The following is a 20381-nucleotide window of genomic DNA, read 5'->3' on the forward strand; positions in this document are numbered from 1 at the left end:
ACTTTTGCAAAAATGGTAAAATCCTGAGTTAGGGACATGTAGACAGAAACGAAGAGACCCAACAGAACACAGTGGCTGATTGGATGAAGGGGAGCAGAGGAGCTGAGGTCTCACCACCCCCCGATTTCTGGTGTATAGATGACTAGGTGGATGGGAGACCCATTCCTCCAAGGAAAGGGAAAGGAATGTAGGCTTATGGTAGAAGAAGGTGTAAACTTCAAAGTTCTAAATTCAGTCCCACAATACCAAACGTTAAGTAACTAACATTTCATTGTAAGAAACAACTGTTTACCATAAGTGATGAAGATCAAATATTTACCTGTTCTTCATTGAGTTTTAATGCTTGTATTTGGGTCTCCAGTGCTTTTATTTGTGCTTCAAGCTGAATTTCTCTTTCTTTTCCATTCTGAAAGAGTTTCTGTGATTCTCGAAGGCTGAGGGCCAAACCATCCTTTTCATCTAGAGTATTTAAAATTTTTATATAAATAATATGTTACTGTAGAGGGACCCTATACTGTAGAGGGACCCTAACTGTCACAATCTCTATCAAATATCAGATCTATATCACATAAATGTTGTAGTATTTAATTCAATTCAGATAATGAAATTCACTTGATTTCGAGAAAACTTCTTAGAAAGGTTTCAAAAACGAATGTGAGTGACACCAAAATTTTTTTTTTTTTTTTTTTTTTTGCAGAACAGGAACCACTCTCTTCAAAAGTCTTAATGTATCCCCTTGAGGACCAAAAGGTCCCCTAACAATCATCTCAGCATTTGTTACTTGAGAAGCTACATAGATATGACAAACACCTGCTAATCGAAGAAGGAATCTGAGGACAAATTACTTTCTATACATACTTGCAATGAACGCTTAAATTCACCTAATCTTATATTCTTACCACATACGTTATTGTAACAGTTCACAAGTTCTCACAAAATAAATTTCATGAGCATTACAGAAAGAGATCTTTTCACTATCAAGTCTGAAATGAGCTGGAGTTCAGTCACAAAATTATTCTACAAAGCAAAGTTCAACACTGACCAAAACTACATAGAGCATGAAGAGTAAGCAATTATAATTTGAAATCTGTGTTTACACTATGTGCTTCTCCCAGAGATGACTGCATTTTCTCCTTGGCACTCCCAAAGCAGTTCAGGATCACAAACTCTTACTTGGATTAAAACATTAGGCTAATTTGTAGGCTCAGAAAATGTACTGCAAACTAAACACAAGTCTCTTTGGGAATTGGAGGTAAACCATGTAAGGATACAACAACTTTTTAGGATGGAATGCTATCAGCATATTTAAATAATGTTCACTGATCCTAACAGAATAGAAAGAAGGGAAATAATGAGGACCTCAAATCTGGAGAGAAATCCAAGGCAATGGGTCAAAAGTCCTAGATTTTTGTTTCGTGCTGACTAATTCACTCTGAGCCGCTGACCAAGTACGTCAACCTCTCTAAGCTTCTTATTTGAAATGAGATTATTGGAAACAATCTATCTAGCTCAACTGACCTCATACATGACAGCACCCAACAGTTGTCATCTTACCTTTTATTATCAGAAGCTGGTGATTCAGATATCTAATTTGATGTTCGCTTGCATCTAACTTTTCAACTAAATTGTCTAGTTGTCTCTCCTTTGCTTTGTTAAGAACCTGTAGTTGAATAATCTGCATATTTTCTACAGAGTCTGCTTTGGAATTAAAGACAATTTATTAGATAAAAGCATAGCAAAATATAAATTTGTGGTCATTTAGGACAATGTTTAGGACAATGTTTTTCAAACTGCAAATACAACTCATCAGAGTATCATGAAATCAATTCAGCAGATTGTGACTAGCATTTTTAATAAAAAATGTTACCAAACCAAAACTTGGGTCTGCTCACCCAAGTGTAGTAAAGCCAATCTACTGACGCCAGGTTCTGGTGAAGGAAAGTGCAGCGTTTATTGTGAGGTGCCGTACAAGAAGTCCGGGACAGCTGATGCTCAGAAAGCCCGAACTCCTTGAATGGCACCTTACAATAATGCTGCACTTTCCCTCACCACAACCCGGTGTCAGTAGATTGGCTTTACTACACTTGGGCGAGCAGACCCAAGTTTTGGTTTGGTAACAAGATTAAATAGAATATATCAGAGTATATCATGTAGTAGAAATCAGTATTATTATGTGAAACTTCTGTTTCATTTACATAATATTTATATAGATGAATATTATAGACCACATCACAATGTAAAAATTGTACTTCTTACTATGGTCACTTCCAGAAAAGTTTGAAAAGTCACTAGTTTGGTGTATAACTCTGAATCGCTACCATTTTGGCTAATGAAAAATAAGTATAGGGAATTCTCTGGTGGTCCAGTGGTTATGAGCCCGCGCCTTCACCTCCGAGGGCATGGGTTCAATCCCTGGTTGGGGAACTAAGATCCCACAAGCTGTGCGGCATGGCCAGGAAAAAAAAAAAAAAAAAGAAAGAAAAAGAAAAGGAAGTATATATCAATTGCAAAGGAATAGAGTTCCATGCTTTCATAAAATTGAAAAAATAAAAGTACATCAACTTCTATAAAACCATTTTCAAAGAAAATTTCTAGACATCCTTCTTAAACTATTTTATTTTAAGCAGGAATGAATGCATATTTATAATGGCACAGAACTGCTGAATTAATAAATTAAAGAATAGATTAATAAAGAATTTTGAGGTCTTCTTTCAGAAACAAAGTCATTTTAAGGACCACTTAAAAATCATTGGGGGAAAAAAAGAAAAACGTGATTTGTAGGAGAAGGATAATCCTTCAACTACACAATGACAAATATTTTTCATTTCCTAAAAGAACAATGCTTCTACATGCTAACAAATAAAACAGTCTTCTGTTTAAAAAAACACATGGTTAAACCCCCAAAAATTGAAGACTGAAAACTCTGTTACAAGTCAAACTCCTCTTGGGCCTTAGAACAGGGCTAGCCCAGGAATAAACACAGTCTACAAGCCACTTCTCTCTTCAAACTCAATTTTTTAAACTGTTACTAAGAAGCTATAATCACTAAATTAGGCACTACCATTAAGTTATTTAATTAACTTCCAAATGTCAAATTTAGGCAAATGTGTAACTGACTTAAACAAAAAATAAATCAATGTGATAAAATGCAGACTGTTAAGGAAGTGATGAAAGGTGATATACGCATAACAACCAGGAGCTATAAATGTAACTGAACACAGCAGAACTGAAAGAGTAACGCCAAGATATCAGGCCACTGTTGGGATACTTACTTATTTACTCAACTCCAAAACAGTTATGCCATACACACTATCCACTTCCACAAAAACTCAGGAGGAAGAGAGGCTACCCCCGCACATTTGCTGATGACTCCCTGGGGGAAAGGGCATTCTGGCCGCCTCCCCCGTAACTATCCTGTAGTCTAAGCATGAGATGGAAGCAGCACCATGAAGTTAGGGCCACTAAGTCCAGTTTTCTCATTGGCACAGTGCCAGAACCCCAGAATATCCAGTATGACTTTCCCCTGCTTCTTAAATGTAAAACAAAGAAAAAACCTGCTGTCACACTCTAGAATCACAGTGGCTCTTCCACACGCACAATAACTGGAAGTCATTTCACATGCCAGAGTATGATAACAAAAGTTGGACATATGAAAACACTGATTCAGGTTAGTCAGGTACAAGTTTGGTTTTGAATGTTTAGATCTCCTCAAAATTTTCTAGTAGCACTTTTCTCATTCATATTGATACATACACTATGTAAAAGAAATTATTTTGGCAAGTGTCACATGACTAAACCTGAGATGTAAGTCTAGTTTTAATTTTGAGTATAAAGTAATTTATATAAGAGTTACCTAATACAGTAAAACTCTAAAAACCAAAAAAAAAATTAAGATAGTGGTTGACTTACATTTCTATATAACGAAAAATCTAAGATTGAAAGGAAAACTAATTTCACTTTCCAAATTAGATTTCAGTTAAAAAAATATATGAAGTTAATGAAGTCTTAACCAAGTAAAATGACTAAAATATAATACAGCTGAGAAAATTTATTTTAATTTTTCATTAAGGAAAATTTCAAATATATAAGAAGGTAGAGAGGAGAATACAATGAATCCCATGAACCTGTCTCCTAGATTCAACGATTGTGAATTCATGGCCAGTCTTGCTTTACCTATATCCCCACCCAAACTTACCCCCCAACAACATGATATTTGAAGTCAGTTCTAGACTTCATTATCAGTTTATTCATTAATACTTCAGAATATATCTCTTAAAATAGGACTGTTTAAAAAAATTCCATTATCATACTTAAAAATAATAATAATTCTTGAACATGCTCAAAGTGCTCAAAGCTCTCCAATTATGTGATTAAGAAATAAATATAAACTTGATACCTACTTTCACTAGCTCCTAAAAATTGCTGTTGCAGGCCTTCAAATGTGTCACTTCCTGCGACGTCCTGGGCTGGTGAGCCATTATTCTGGGCAGAAGACCGATAAGGTTTATATGTCACTTTATATGATTCCAAAGCTTGACAACTGGGACCTTGTGACATACCAAATTGCTATTACAAGATGATAAACGAAATTGACAATTAGGATTTGGTCTTTGCTTCAAAAATTATCTGAATTAGACAACTTAGTTTTGCTATAGAGCTTAATTGTGGTACAATTACAAACTTTATACATACATCTTTGCTTAAAAATAGCACTTATTGTTATTTAACACTGTTCGTTGAAAGCCTGCAATTGTACTTTTGAGCATATAATGGGGCCAATTCCATAAATAACACTCAAGAATTCCAGTAAGACTGCAATAACAAGATACATATGCAATATGCATATGCAATAACAAGAACGTGATACAATGCTTCATATGTAATAAATACTCAATAACTTTTCTGGAATGAATAACATTTTATAGAGATGGAAGAGAAAATGACCACCTTAAAAGGACCAGAAAATTATCCTGTCATCAGGTGACACAGAATATCTATTGGCAAAATGAGGCATTCACTGTCATTGAGAAAGTCTAAGAAGAAGCTAACTGCATCCTAAGGCTTTGCTTCATCAAACTCTCCCAGGGAGGAAAAATAAGTGTTTCTTTCCTCAACATTCATCCTGTCTACTGCTATATCATCACAAAACAGATATCAGCTTTGAAGCATTTGACCCAAAATCTGTGATAAGGGTGATGAGGTAGACAATCAAGGTAACTGACTGGTGTCATCTAGGATTAACCGCTTTCAAACTATATCAGGATACCTGAACGTAGCTTTTCACTGGAGCATAGTAAATGGTAGAAGCCAGAAGCAGCAATAAATGGAGATGGCTATTCTTTGACAAACTTAACTTTTAATGTTTAATTGTTTCCACAAAGTCTCTATTTTAAAATTCTCATTTAAGATTACTTAGATTGTAAACAGAAAACAGCATGACTAATTCAGCATGAGCCTGAATAAATGCACTCTCAGCAATATTTGTACTTAAGTCTTACTGTTGCACTTACGAATATTTCTTAATGACACACACACAGCAAATGCGTGTACACACATACACAAATTCTTGAAAGTAAAGTCAAGTTCTTACAATACCTGAAAATGATTCCTTTGAGGATCAGAAAATGTGATTACATTGGTTGGTTGGCTGTTAAATTCCTGCCTCTGACCGCTGGCATATGGCCTAAAGTTTTCAGGAAGGTCATATAAATCAGTCTGTTCATATTCACTCGGAGGGCTATAACCACTACCGCCTTCATCTCCACCTCCTTCAGGATGATACCCAGGATGCTGGTCTTCAGTTCTACTTTGATTCTCTTCCCAGCCGTTGCCCCTTTTCTCTCCAATATACACATCCCGAATCTCATTGTAGTCCTATTAGGTAACAAGAGTAAAAGAAAAGCACTAAGATCTGTTCCCACCCTCATCAAAGTCATTATCACACCAGATACTTACATTTACACTTGGAGATTTAGGCAGCACTTGATGCTCATTCCAGTTCATCGCCAATTGCTCAGAATGATGTGGTCTTGAGAAAAAATCAATACTTTAGATTAGAGCCTATCATTTATTTGGACATACACATCACAAAGAACCCCAAGATTTTAACGTGTTTTCCCTCCAAACTTCTTCTGAAAGTTTAAGAATTAGTCTACAATTTTACAATCATATCCATTATTATTGCCTGCAAGAGAATCTAAAGAAAAAGACATAGAATTGTGATATACAAGGGAAAGGGATTTGGGGTCCTTACTCTTCCTCTCTGCCATCCTCACTGCAGTCCGAATAGTGGAGTTCAGAGGAGGACAGGTCATCATCATCCAGCATATCGTGAGGAAGGTCTGTGAGTAACTGCTGCAACTGAGACAGGAAGGTCAGCGTCGATATCACATTGGCTTAAACACAAGATGCCAAACCAAAGCTGCCTTGCAACAAGTGATTTTGACTGTAGAAGTCAAAGAAGTTCCTAATTTCTCTATGTAATCAATGTCTTAAATTCCACAGGAATTACGTTCATCATTTCACTTGGGGAACGGGAAACACATAAACATCAGGATTTATATTAGAAGGCTTTACCTTCTTTTACAAAGGTCTTAGATTCAAGTACACATACAACAGGATTTTCAAATTTCTTTAGGCAAACACAGCAAGTCATAATAATGGTACGATCACTGTATCATGTTGTATCATGTTATGGATTCTACCAGTAATCAGACCTGGAGAACTTGACAATCAGACACCCCCTGAGGGAATCTGAGTAGCCAGATGTGCTTTGCCCAGGTGATAAGGGTAGCAGCAGCAGCAGGTGGCCTAGAAGCCCTTAAAAGCTCAATAATGTGATAGAAACCTCTTGGGGAGTGACTAATTGGTAGACAGCCGTCCAGTTCCAATGATGAAAAGATATACAATGGCTGGCTCTTATAAACAGTTGAGTAAAAAGAAGCTGTAAGATTCAGGGGGTTACAGATAAAGCACTGTCAAAAGCATGACTCTAAAACCGACGTACAAGCACATGACTCTGCTCTCCATTTTCCTAGAAAAATTACACCTTTAGTATTCTCTCTTATAACAACTAGATAAATTCACTCAAGTTTCAAGATAAACCGTGATAAAGAGACAAATGAATTGTCTAATTTGTTGAACTTCAATATCTATAAATGTCTTTCTTCAAATCTCAATATAATGGCTTAAAATTTGTAATAATAAGATTCAAATATTATGTCACTAAAGAGTCAACAGACTGCTTGTAATGACTTCTCTTTAAAAGTTAAGCACCAGTTAGATTAGTAAGCTGACCGAGTCCCTCCACAGTGTGTAAATCAATCCTGTAAAATTATGCGATGAGTGAGTTTAAAGATATTAAATACTCTATAAAGCCCTGGAGGAAAAAAAAAAATGAGCTGCTTCTTAGTCTATGGAAGGTCCCCTCCCCAATTTCTCTGCCACTAGAATAAAAGAAATGAAATGTAGCTATATAACATATCTGGGTATTAAATTTATAATCAACAAATGTTCTTAAATAAAATGCATATGGTGAAAGTTAAATAAAAATATTCTAAGAAAGGTCTGAAAGGAAGGCCCCAACTGTTAACTGAGTTTTGGTGAAGTCAAATTTGGGAATGGAAGTGGGGTCCATGAGGCGGGGAAGGGGGACGCTTCCTCACCCACATAACATATTTCTAACATTCACTGGATTGTTTGTTTACAGGTATTCTCAGTCCATTTGGTTCTTTAAAGATGCAACAAGAGAAAAATATTCTAGTCCAATGAAAAGTTATCATGATACTGATATTAACCAAGACCTTGACTTATTGATCACTTGCTCACAAAGGTAATTGAAAAATCATTTTGAGAATTAGCTGTATTAGAGTTGATCCAAAGATATAAAGAATAAGAAACACTAAAAACAAAACAGAACACATCAACATATCAGTATACCACATGTGACTAAAGAGAAAGGTAACAAAATGATTTCACAAAGAAACAAAATTCACTAAGAAAAAAAAAATCTATGAGATATTTACGGGAAAAAAAGAGTATAACCACATATAACACAGGGAAAAAAACCAAAATGAATGTTTTGTACTTACATCACGTAAGGACTCCTGTACAGAAAGAATATTTTCTTCTAAACCTTCAGTGAGGTTAAGTACATAGCCTTATAGTTTAGAGGAACCTTGACAGGCACATCTAGACAGTATATTTTTCCCCCCTCACAGAGACAGAAAAAGCTACACGATAATTAAGCAGTTCTTGTAGCTTTCTTTGTGACACCACAAAATTAATCAAACTGGCATCAACGGAGGAAGATTAATTTGAGCATAAGCAGTAAGTTCATCAAAATGGTTCTGGATCCACAGGTAAACTTATCAAGTAGCAAAATAATCCCTACTGTATTTAGTGTTTTATAGAATAGTTTACACCTGTACTAACATTTTTAAATCATTTCATTCACCTTCAAAAAATTTCTCCATCAAGTTCTTTGGCATAGCTGGGCCATATTCCTTGGTTTCCATAACTTTGAGGGCAGAGAGAGGCCATTCAGGAACAAAATCCCAGCCCCCCCAGGCTTCCACTCCTGGGATCAAAGTGTACCCTCCTCATATACACTGTCAAATAGATTTTTCTTTGGGTCATTGAACCTTGTGCCATGAAACACAAAATTACAATATCAACTTACACATGTTACAAAACAGAGAATTTTAGAAACTAAATTTTCCTCATTAAAGATCCACCAGACTACCAAATATGGATTCAAAGACAATGATAGCAATCCTTATAAATGGCAAGATTTAATTCCACTCATCACATTTGGAAGAAATACTGCTTTTTGGTTGCAAATGCAATCTTCTTGGTGGGATATTATTGAATATCAGCTGAGTTTAATAATTAAAGAGATACCTTCCCTAGAAAAAAGATAATTTACCATTGCTAAGGCACCTACTGAAATGCATTCTAAACTATTCTATAAACTCCTCTCCCTTTACTACTTCATGTGTTCCCGAAAAATAAAGAAAAAAATGAGGGCATTTTACTCAAAGAATTTCAGCAACAAAACACTTTACAATAACCCACATAGAACATCCAAAAAGCCTAGTTTAAGGGGAATGTCAAACGGAGAACATGTAAACTTTTCGTTGGGATTCTTCGGCTTTAATTAACTAAACAGACTGTCTTCAGAGTCTATAATCCTTGATATTCATGAAAGCAAGAGTTCTCCGATTACAAACCATACAATACATCTTCTCCCCAGAGAAGAGCAGCAAATGGAGTGGTCAACATTCATCTGTGTTTTGAACAGGTTACCCAACAAGTACACTGATGAAAAGATCCTGATATTTTAAAATATGAATTATTAAATAATGCTTTCATGGATAGACACCAAGTAGAATCTTCATTTTAGCCTCACAGCCAAGTTAAAAACATCCTTGAAAAGGCCCAACGTGGGACTGACAAAGGGCCAAAAACCTTGACAGCTAGAGCTTTAGTCTATGAATTATACTATGCATGGAATTTTTTTTTAACCCATTCCATTAGTTATAAAAAATTTTACAATGTTAGTGGGGAAGACTTTGCCTAGATTGCCACACATCTGAAAAAGAAACATGGCGACATTTACTAGACAAATACCTGCTACACTGCAGGTGACACATAATAGAACTTTAGGCCTGGAATGAACACTGGAGCTCCTCCAAGCCAAACCTCTCCTTCTAAATGTGAGCACACCAAGGCCCAGAGAAGGTCAGGGGCATGCCCATGAAAGTGAGAGTTCCAGTCCCACGGCCAGCACCGGAACCTGAATCTCTCCATTCGCACTCCTATCTTCTTCCACATGACATTCAGTCAGTCACTGGAAGACAAGCTTCTACCTGTCTGTATACGAGCAAGCGTCAGTCTGGCAGAGAGTTCAGTGTTTTTGTCCCCACTGGGACAGTCCCTGAAAAATACCTATATATTATGGGAAACAGTTCAAAGGCACAATCGAGATAAAGTATAAGAAATTGCTAAAAGAAAACAGAATATGACAGGAACAAAAAAATACAATATGAACACTCAACCATTTGTTTCTTTGCTTTTCTTACGTGACGACGAGAAAATTCCACTAAATAAGTCAAATAATATTGTATAAAATGTAAACAAATGCTAGCCTTACAACTCCCCCTAGTGGGGACAAAATATCAAAAATGTTTCCAGAAGTAACATCAAACAAGGCAGTTAAAAGTGGAAGAAAGGCTATGCAATAGAAAGCCTAACCTCTAAAATACACAATTCCAAGCTCAATTGAGCTTATTAGTCTACTAGAGAAGTACTGATATAAAAACTAAGAGAGACTCAAATCAGTATTCCCAGGTGCAAGTGTCTGTCTGCCATCTGCTACTCAAACCACTTACCTTTCTACTCAAGATCATTTTGCAGGCTTCAAATAATATCGTCACTCAATGAAGGATCATCAGCAAGTATTATCTTGATAAGCACAGATTACTAAGTACTTCTGCCCCAAACCACCAGCTCCAAAATACATACTTACATACATAATTTTACCATCTAGAACCAAGCAATAATCCCAGAGCTACTTCTGGTGACACTGCAGAAAGTACAGGTACGCGCCAGCAAACTATGAGATCCCAAGTGATACTCAGCCTTAAACTGTGGCTTTATCAGTAACTTTGAAGCTTACAGCAACTGCAGTGACAACAACAACTATATGTCTGTAATATTCAATGATGAAATTGCAAAGTATAGTAACTTTAGGTGAAAAATATTTTGCAAAATCATATTGTTACATTATGAATGAGTTAATGAAAAAACTTTTGAAGTCCTCTTCTCTGGGCCAGCTTTACAAGTAGAAGTTTGCCTAGAGTACTTTGGATGAGGTCTACTTAGTAGGTGTCCTTCTTGTTACATCAGCAGTTCTCAAAGTAACGTGCTCCAAGAAGTTGTGAGGAAAATGAGTGATATGAATATTAATTACTATGATACTATATCTCCATGGTATTCTCACCCTTCCTCACCTGCACCCTAATTTGCTCTGTTTACTGTGGAGGAGATGGAGTTTCCGGTGAAACACTGGGTGAGGCTGTGGGTTATGCATTTCCTTGCTATGCCTTGGAACACAGTGGTCAAGTTTTTACCAATAGACCATTTAGAACTGTAGCAACTTAGAAATGATTATAGTGCCTTACTTTTCTGCAAAATTCTTGGAGGTTGTCTCAAAATATGGGTCTATCTGTAGTGGTCTGTGGCTTGAGATTCCACTGGTCTAAATGTCCTCTGAATACTGAATCACTTTACTAAATCCTTTCCCTTTCCGAAGATTAAATGCATTCTCCATTTACTCTTCAATGCAAACAATGGAGGGAATAGAAACGCACAAGTCCAGATCATCACTGCAGAGCTGCTAATGAGGATGGCATGGAGGCTGGAATTTGACTATGGCTTATTCACTGACTTATGGGCAAGTGTGGACAACACCCCAGCTGATCCCAAAGCACCCAAATCGAACAGTGTGGTAAAGCATATTGTATTAGCAACTGGCCATTCACACTAGACGGTCAAAATCAGGATTATTCTGCCATTTACAGAGGGGGGATCTCACAAATCCTTAGCAGGGTAGCCTATAAGTCAGAAACGGCCTGCTTGGCGAGCTCTACAGCCCATCCTTGTGATGCAAGCATTCCACCTACATAAATGAATTAAATACAAAGCGATTCATTAAGTAGAGAAAGCATTGTGTATTAGCCTACTACTAACACTAAATCCACCTGGCAATCCCAAAGCTACCAACCAGGCAGGCATGAAAAGACCATTCTTTTCTTTAACCACTTAAGGCTGTAAACTATTCTGTTATCGTAGGGTCAGGGAGACTGAGGAAGTGGAAAAGGCTTCTGGATATGAAAACGAACTTAGGTGTGATCGGCCAATTTATTATATTAACTTGCTTTGACAAAATATACATACAGCTGAATTTTTATGAATAGTTCTGAATTTTACTGCTGAAACTCTCTAACCTCTGATCTCACTTCTTCTCTTGTAGCAATTTTTTTTAAAAAAAAGGTAAAAATACTTTTTACTAACATGAAACAATTTTTATTAATATGACCCATAATCATCACATTAGAGTCAAGTTAGCTAAATATTCTTTTCTTCCACTCTGCTAGAAACACTCATTCTTAGATACTTCACCTCTTAAGAGCACCTTTTACTCTGGCAATTCCCTACCCTACCCCAGCACATAATCTACCAAGAAGTGATCCCACTGGCTATTGTCCATAGCAGCGGGCCCCAGCCCGCTTTGGCACCAGGGACTGGTTTTATGGAAGACAATTTTTCCATGGAGCAGGTGGTGGCGGGGAGTGGTCCAGGCGGTAATGTGGGTGATGGGGGATGATGGGGAGTGGCAGATGAAGCTTCGTCTGCTGACCCACTGCTCACCTGCTGCTGTGCGGCCCGGTTCCTAACAGGCCATGGACCAGTACCAGTCCACAGCCTGGGGAATGAGGACCCCTGTTCCATATCATCTAGAATTCACTGCCTCCTTAACTAATACCCCCTTTAAAACTTTCACCACACAACACCCCTGGCAGTACGTTCTCTCTAATACCCTACCCATCTTTTCCAATGAAAAAAATCACCTGTCAGATTATGTTTTCTCCTTCTTTAAAATCTACTATAGTAACAACTTAAACTGATCCTCTCAAAAATCCCAGTAGCTAAATTACAGTGAACTACCCAAAAGCCATCAAGGTAGTGAAAACCTCATGCTGTGAGTTCACAAAGTAACAGAAAAACCTCACGCCCCACCCTTGCCACCAACAATTGTTGGTGAAGGCCCCTGTCAAAATCCAGAAACCCTGGAAAGGGTCACAAACTCCAGTGCCCTCAGTGACTTGGCAGAGAATTTACAAGAATGAAGCTGGCAGGTCCAAGTGCACAAGCCCATGTCAGGAGGGGGTGGGGGGCAGGAGGGACTGTGGCCAGCTCGGACGGGAGAGCCACTGCCCAGCTCCAGCCCACTTGCTGCCATGTGCAGACACATGCCACATGTGGCCCAGGCTTAGGATGTTTCAAGACAGGTCAGAAATTCTGGATTACGACATGAAATTTTCTATTCTTTAAACACAGATTCAATTTTTTAAAAACACTGTGCAACGAAACAATACATGTCTATGGACAAAATCCACTCAGAGACAGATGCCAGCTTTCTGTCTCTACCCTAACTCTATTGCCAGCCACGTGGGCAATGGACCCTACTCTTTGCTTCCTATTAATACAAATGGTCCACGGGGACCCTTAAAAAGAATTACTTTACATATTAGAAAATGGGTCATATGATGGAAGCAAACTAAGTGTGCATCGACAGATGAATGGATAAAGATGGGATGTATGTACACAATGGAATATTCCTAAGCCATAAAAAAGAATGAAATAATGCCATTTGCAACAACATGGATGGACCTAGAGATTATCATACTACGTGAAGTAAGTCAGAGAAAGACAAATATCATATGACATCACTTATATGTGGAATCTAGAAAAATGATACAAAGGAACTTATTTACAAAACAGAAACAGACTCACGGACATAGAAAACAAACTTATGGAAGGAGGAACCAAGATGGCAGAGTAGAAGGACGTGCTCTCACTCCCCCTTGCGAGAACACCAGAATCACAACTAGCTGCTGTACAATCATCGACAGGAAGACACTGGAACTCACCAAAAAAAGATACCCCACATCCAAAGACAAAGGAGAAACCACACTGAGATGGTAGGAGGGGCGCAATCACAGTAAAATCAAATCCCATAACTGGTTGGTGGGTGACTCACAGACTAGCGAACACTTATACCACAGAAGTCCACCCACTGGAGAGAAGGTTCTGAGCCCCACGTCAGGCTTCCCAACCTGGGGGTCTGGCAACGGGAGGAGGAATTCCTAGAGAATCAGACTTTGAAGGCTAGTGGGAACTGACTGCAGGACTTCGACAGGACAGGGGGAAACAGAGACTCCACTCTTGGAGGGAACACACAAAGTAGTGTGCACATCGGGACCCAGGGGAAGGAGTAGTGACCCCAGGGGAGACTGAACCAGACCTACCTGCTAGTGTTGGAGGGTCTCCTGCAGAGGCAGGGGGTGGCTCTTTTTCACCATGGGGACAAGGACACTGGCAGCAGAAGTTCTGGGAAGTACTCCTTGGTGTGAGCCCTCCCAGAGTCTGTCATTTGCCCCACCAAAGAGCCCAAGTAGGCTCCAGTGTTGGGTAGCCTCAGGCAAAACAACCAAGAGGGAGGGAACCGAGCACCACCCATCAACAGTCAAGTGGATTAATGTCTTACTGAGCTCTGCCCACCAGAGCAACAGTCAGCTCTACCCACCACCAGTCCCTCCCATCAAGCCCCTTAGATAGCCTTATCCACCAGAGGGCAGACAGCAGAAGCAAGAAGAACTACAATCCTGCAGCCTGTAGAATAAAAACCACATTCACAGAAAGACAGACAAGATGAAAAGGCAGAGGGCTATATACCAGATGAAGGAACAAGATAAAACCCCAGAAAAACAACTAAATGAAGTGGAGATAGGCAACCTTCCAGAAAAAGAATTCAGAATAATGATAGTGAAGATGATCCAGGACCTCGGAAAAAGAAAGGAGGCAAAGATCGAGAAGATGCAAGAAATATTTAACAAAGACCTAGAAGAATTAAAGAACAAACAAATACAGACGAACAATACAATAACTGAAATGAAAACTACACTAGAAGGAATCAACAGTAGAATAACTGAGGCAGAAGAATGGATAAGTGACCTGGAAGACAGAATGGTGGAATTCACTGCTGCGGAACAGAATAAAGAAAAAAGAATGAAAAGAAATGAAGACAGCCTAAGAGACCTCTGGGACAACATTAAATGCAACAACATTCGCATTATAGGGGTCCCAGAAGGAGAAGAGAGAGACGAACAGAGAAACTACTTGAAGAGATTATAGTCGAAAACTTCCCTAACATGGGAAAGGAAATAGCCACCCAAGTCCAGGAAGCGCAGGGAGTCCCATACAGGATAAAACCAAGGTGAAACACGCCGAGACACAGACTAATCAAATTGGCAAAAATTAAAGACAAATTATTGAAAGCAGCAAGGGAAAAATGACAAATAACATACAAGGGAACTCCCATAAGGTTAACAGCTGATTTCTCAGCAGAAACTCTACAAGCCAGAAGGGAGTGGCATGATATACTTAAAGTGATGAAAGGGAAGAACCTACAACCAAGATTACTCTACCCAGCAAGGATCTCATTCAGATTCAATGGAGAAATCAAAAGCTTTACAGACAAGCAAAAGCTAAGAGAATTCAGCACCACCAAACCAGCTCTACAACAAATGCTAAAAGGAACTTCTCTAAGTGGGAAACAGAAGAGAAGAAAAGGACCTACAAAAACAAACCCAAAACAACTAAGAAAATGGTCACAGGAACATACATATCAATAATTACCTTAAAGGTGAATGGATTAAATGCTCCAACCAAAAGACACAGGCTTGCTGAATGGATACAAAAACAAGTCCCATACATATGCTGTCTACAAGAAACCCACTTCAGACCTAGGGACACATACAGACTGAAAGTGAGGGGATGGAAAAAGATATTCCATGAAAATGGAAATCAAAACAAAGCTGGAGTAGCTATATTCATATCAGATAAAATAGACTTTAAAATAAAGAATGTTACAAGAGACAAGGAAGGACACTACATAATGATCAACGGATCAATCCAAGAATAAGATATAACAATTATAAATATATATGCACCCAACAGAGGAGCACCTCAATACACAAGGCAACTGCTAACAGCTATAAAAGAGGAAATCGGCAGTAACACAATAATAGTGGGGGACTTTAACATGTCACTTACAGCAATGGACAGATCATCCAAAATGAAAACACATAAGGAAACAGAAGCTTTAAATGACACAATAGACCAGATAGATTTAATTGATATTTATAGGACATTCCATCCAAAAACAGCAGATTACACTTTCTTCTCAAGTGTGCATTGAACATTGTCCAGGATAGACCACATCTTGGGTCACAAATCAACCCTCAGTAAATTTAAGAAAATTGAAATCATATCAAACACCTTTTCTGACCACAATGCTATGAGATTAGAAATCAATTACAGGGCAAAAAACGTAAAAAACACAAACACATGGAGGCTAAGCAATACATTACTAAATAACCAAGAGATCACTGAAGAAATCAAAGAAGAAATCAAAAACTACCTAGAGACAAATGACAATGAAAACACGACGACCCAAAACCTATGGGACGCAGCAAAAGCAGTTTAAGAGAGAAGTTTATAGCTATACAAGCCTACCTCAAGAAACAAGAAAAATCTCAAGTAAACAATCTAACCTTACACCTAAGGGAACTAGAGAAAGAAGAACAAACAAAACACAAAGTTAGCAGAATGAAATCATAAAGATCAGATCAGAAATAAATGAAATAGAAACAAAGAAAACAATAGCAAAGATCAATAAAACTAAAAGCTGGTTGTTTGAGAAGATAAACAAAATTGATAAACCATTAGCCAAACTCATCAAGAAAAAGAGGAAGAGGACTCAAATCAATAAAATTAGAAATGAAAAAGGAGAAGTTACAACAGACACCACAGAAATACAAAGCATCCTAAGAGACTACTACAAGCAACGCTATGCCAATAAAATGGACAACCTGGAAGAAATGGACAAATTCTTAGAAAGGTATAACCTTCCAAGACTGAACAACGAGGAAAGAGAAAATATGAACAGACCAATCACAAGTAATGAAATTGAAACTGTGATTAAAAATCTTCCAACAAACAAAAGTCCAGGACCAGATGGCTTCACAGGTGAACTCTATCAAACATCTAGAGAAGAGCTAACACCCATCCTTCTCAAACTCTCCCAAAAAATTGCACAGGAAGGAAAACTCCCAAACTCATTCTGAGGCCACCATCACCCTGATACCAAAAACAGACAAAGACACTATAAAAAAAGAAAATTACAGACCAATATCACTGATGAATATAGATGCAAATATCCTCAACAAAATACTAGCAAACAGAATCCAGCAACACCTTAAAAGGATCATACACCACGATCAAGTGGGATTTATCCCAGGGATGCAAGGATTCTTCAGTATACGCAAATCAATCAATGTGATACACCATATTAACAAATAGAAGAATAAAAACCATATGATCATCTCAATAGATGCAGAAAAAGCTTTTGACAAAATTCAACACCCATTTATGATAAAAAGTCTCCAGAAAGTGGGCATAGAGGGAACCTACCTCAACATAATAAAGGCCATATATGACAAACCCACAGCACACATCATTCTAAATGGTGAAAAACTGAAAGCATTTCCTCTAAGATCAGGAACGAGACAAGGATGTCCACTCTCACCACTATTATTCAACATAGTTTTGGAAGTCCTAGCCACGGCAATCAGAGAAGAAATAAAAGGAATACAAATTGGAAAAGAAGAAGTAAAACTGTCACTGTTTGCAGATGACATGATACTATACATAGAAAATCCTAAAAATGCCACCAGAAAACTACTAGAGCAAATCAATGAATTTGGTAAAGTTACAGGATACAAAATTAATGCACAGAAATCTCTTGTATTCCTATACAGTAATGATGAAAAATCTGAAAGAGAAATTATGGAAACACTCCCATTTACCGTTGCAACAAAAAGAATAAAATATCTAGGAATAAACCTAGGAGACAAAAGACCTGTATGCAGAAAACTATAAGACACTGATGAAAGAAATTAAAGATGATACCAACAGATGGAGAGATATACCATGTTCTTGGATTGGAAGAATCAATATTGTGAAAATGACTATACTACCCAAAGCAATCTACAGATTCAATGCAATCTCTATCAAATTACCATTGGCATTTTTTATGGAACTAGAACAAATCATCTTAAAATTTGTATGGAGACACAAAGACTCTGAATAGCAAAAGCAGTCTTGAGGGAAAAAAACAGAGCTGGAGGAATCAGACTCCCTGACTTCAGACTATACTACAAAGCTACAGTAATCAAGACAATATGGTACTGGGACAAAAACAGAAACACAGCTCAATGGAACAAGATAAAAAGCCCAGAGATAAACCCACACACCTATGGTCAACTAATCTATGACAAAGGAGGCAAGGACATACAATAGAGAAAAGACAGTCTCTTCAATAAGTGGTGCTGGGAAAACTGGACAGCTACGTGTAAAAGAATGAAAATAGAACACTCCCTAACACCATACACAAAAATAAACTCAAAATATATTAAAGACCTAAATGTAAGACCGGACACTATAAAACTCTTAGAGGAAAACATACGAAGAACACTCTTTGACATAAATCACAGCAAGATCTTTTTTGATCCACCTCCTAGAGTAATTGAAATAAAAACAAAAATAAACAAATGGGACCTAATGAAACTTCAAAGCTTTTACACAGCTAAGGAAACCATAAACAAGGCAAAAAGACAACCCTCAGAATGGGAAAAAATATTTGCAAACGAATCAACAAAGGATTAATCTCCAAAATGTATAAACAGCTCATGCAGCTCAATATTAAAGAAACAAACAACCCAATCCAAGAATGGGCAGAAGACCTAGATAGACATTTCTCCAAAGAAGACATACACATGGCCAAGAAGCACACGGAAAGCTGCTCAACATCACTAATTATTAGAGAAGTGCAATCAAAACTACAATGAGGTATCACCTCACACCTGTTAGAATGGACATCATCAGAAAATCTACAAACAATTGCTGGAGAGGGTGCGGAGAAAAGGGAACCCTCTTGCACTGTTGGTAGGAATGTAAATTGATACAGCCACTATGGAAAACAGTATGGAGGTTCCTTAAAAAACTAAAAATAGAATTACCATATGATCCAGCAATCCCACTACTGGGCATATACCCAGAGAAAACCATAATTCAAAAAGACATATGCACCCCAATGTTCACTGCAGCACTATTTACAATAGCCAGGTCATGGAAGCAACCTAAATGCCCATCAACAGAGGAATGGATAAAGAAGTTGAGGTACATATATACAATGGAATATTACTCAGCCATAAAAAGGAACGAAATTGAGTCATTTGTTGAGATGTGGACGGATCTAGAAACTGTCATACAGAGTGAAGTTAGTCAGAAAGAGAAAAACAAATATCATATATTAACGCACGTATGTGGAACCTAGAAAAGTGGTACAGATGAACCGGTTTGCAGGGCAGGAGTTGAGACCGAGATATAGAGAACAAATGTATGGACACCAAGGGGTGAAAACCGTGGTGGGGTGGGAATGGTGGTGTGATGAATTGGGTGATTGGGATTGACATGTATACACTGATGTGTATAAAATTGATGACTAATAAGAACCTGCAGTATAAAAAAACAAACAAACCAAAAAAACAACTAATACTAAACTTTCTTTGGGTTATTTGTATGGAAATATGTTAATATAAATGTTTCAGACATTACATAAAACTTCTAAAAATCTTAAATGTTCTGGCATAATGTTATAAGTCATAATTCTAGTTATTACTTCAAAATGTATATCTCAGAAATAACTAAATTTCTTTGTCAATTGCATTATTATGAACTTTCATCAAATCTTTAACTGTGGTCATTTTTTAGTCGTTTGTCATTTATAGACAGTTCTGGGTGTACTCTGATGCTTTTGCAAATATGTTCCTATAAAAGGGTTTCATCTTCAAGGAATTCATGGAAAAGACTCTGACAATTACAGGTTTCTGGTAACTGACTATACTGCTGAACTGAATGAATAAGCATTTTCAGAACTGTAATGGAAAACTGATGAACTCATAAAGTGCTAACAAAAGATCAAGATAAAAAAAATTAATTACATGGGACTGAGTGAACTGATGAGGATGATAACTTTTGTGACTTTCTGTTTGAATAAAAAAAATATATCCCACAAGGACTCAGAGGCAAAAAATATACAAATCAATTTTCACTGCAAAGTAAAGGAGCTGTTACAGTGGAGGATTCCTGGACTGAATATCAATATTATGACATAGTATGAGTGTGTTTCGTGTTTGGTATTTGCAATCGTTGCTTTTGTTGTGGTCGTTCATTTACAAGGCTTGGTGTCAGTCTATTTATCTCTTGTAAAAATAAAATACAGTGTGTGTGTGTGAGAGAGAGAAAAAAAAAAGAAGCCACGCAGAATTGGCCTAAAAATAAAGAAAGAAAGAAAGAGAACTTATGGTTACCAATGGGGAAAGGGGGGAGGGATAAATTAGGAGTTTGGGATTAACACATATACACTACTATATAAAATCGATAACCAACAAGGACCTACTGTGTAACACATG

General features: G+C 37.5%; 1 protein-coding gene across 1 annotated transcript in view; it reads right to left on the bottom strand.

Annotated features, from left to right (window-relative positions):
• The window catches only part of CEP152 (centrosomal protein 152), a 96327-nt gene that overhangs the window by 68302 nt on the left and 7644 nt on the right, over nucleotides 1-20381 (bottom strand). Inside the window, exons 3-8 of the mRNA XM_060169054.1 lie at nucleotides 6254-6360; nucleotides 5956-6028; nucleotides 5596-5874; nucleotides 4401-4566; nucleotides 1555-1698; nucleotides 320-459 (exon numbers count right to left, since the gene is read on the bottom strand). Of these exons, the coding sequence (XP_060025037.1) occupies nucleotides 320-459; nucleotides 1555-1698; nucleotides 4401-4566; nucleotides 5596-5874; nucleotides 5956-6028; nucleotides 6254-6360 (909 nt within the window). The remainder of the gene's footprint in view (nucleotides 1-319; nucleotides 460-1554; nucleotides 1699-4400; nucleotides 4567-5595; nucleotides 5875-5955; nucleotides 6029-6253; nucleotides 6361-20381) is intronic.

This window comes from Lagenorhynchus albirostris, chromosome 1 (genome assembly GCF_949774975.1).
Source record: "Lagenorhynchus albirostris chromosome 1, mLagAlb1.1, whole genome shotgun sequence".
In the NCBI taxonomy this organism is placed as follows: Eukaryota; Metazoa; Chordata; class Mammalia; order Artiodactyla; family Delphinidae; genus Lagenorhynchus; species Lagenorhynchus albirostris.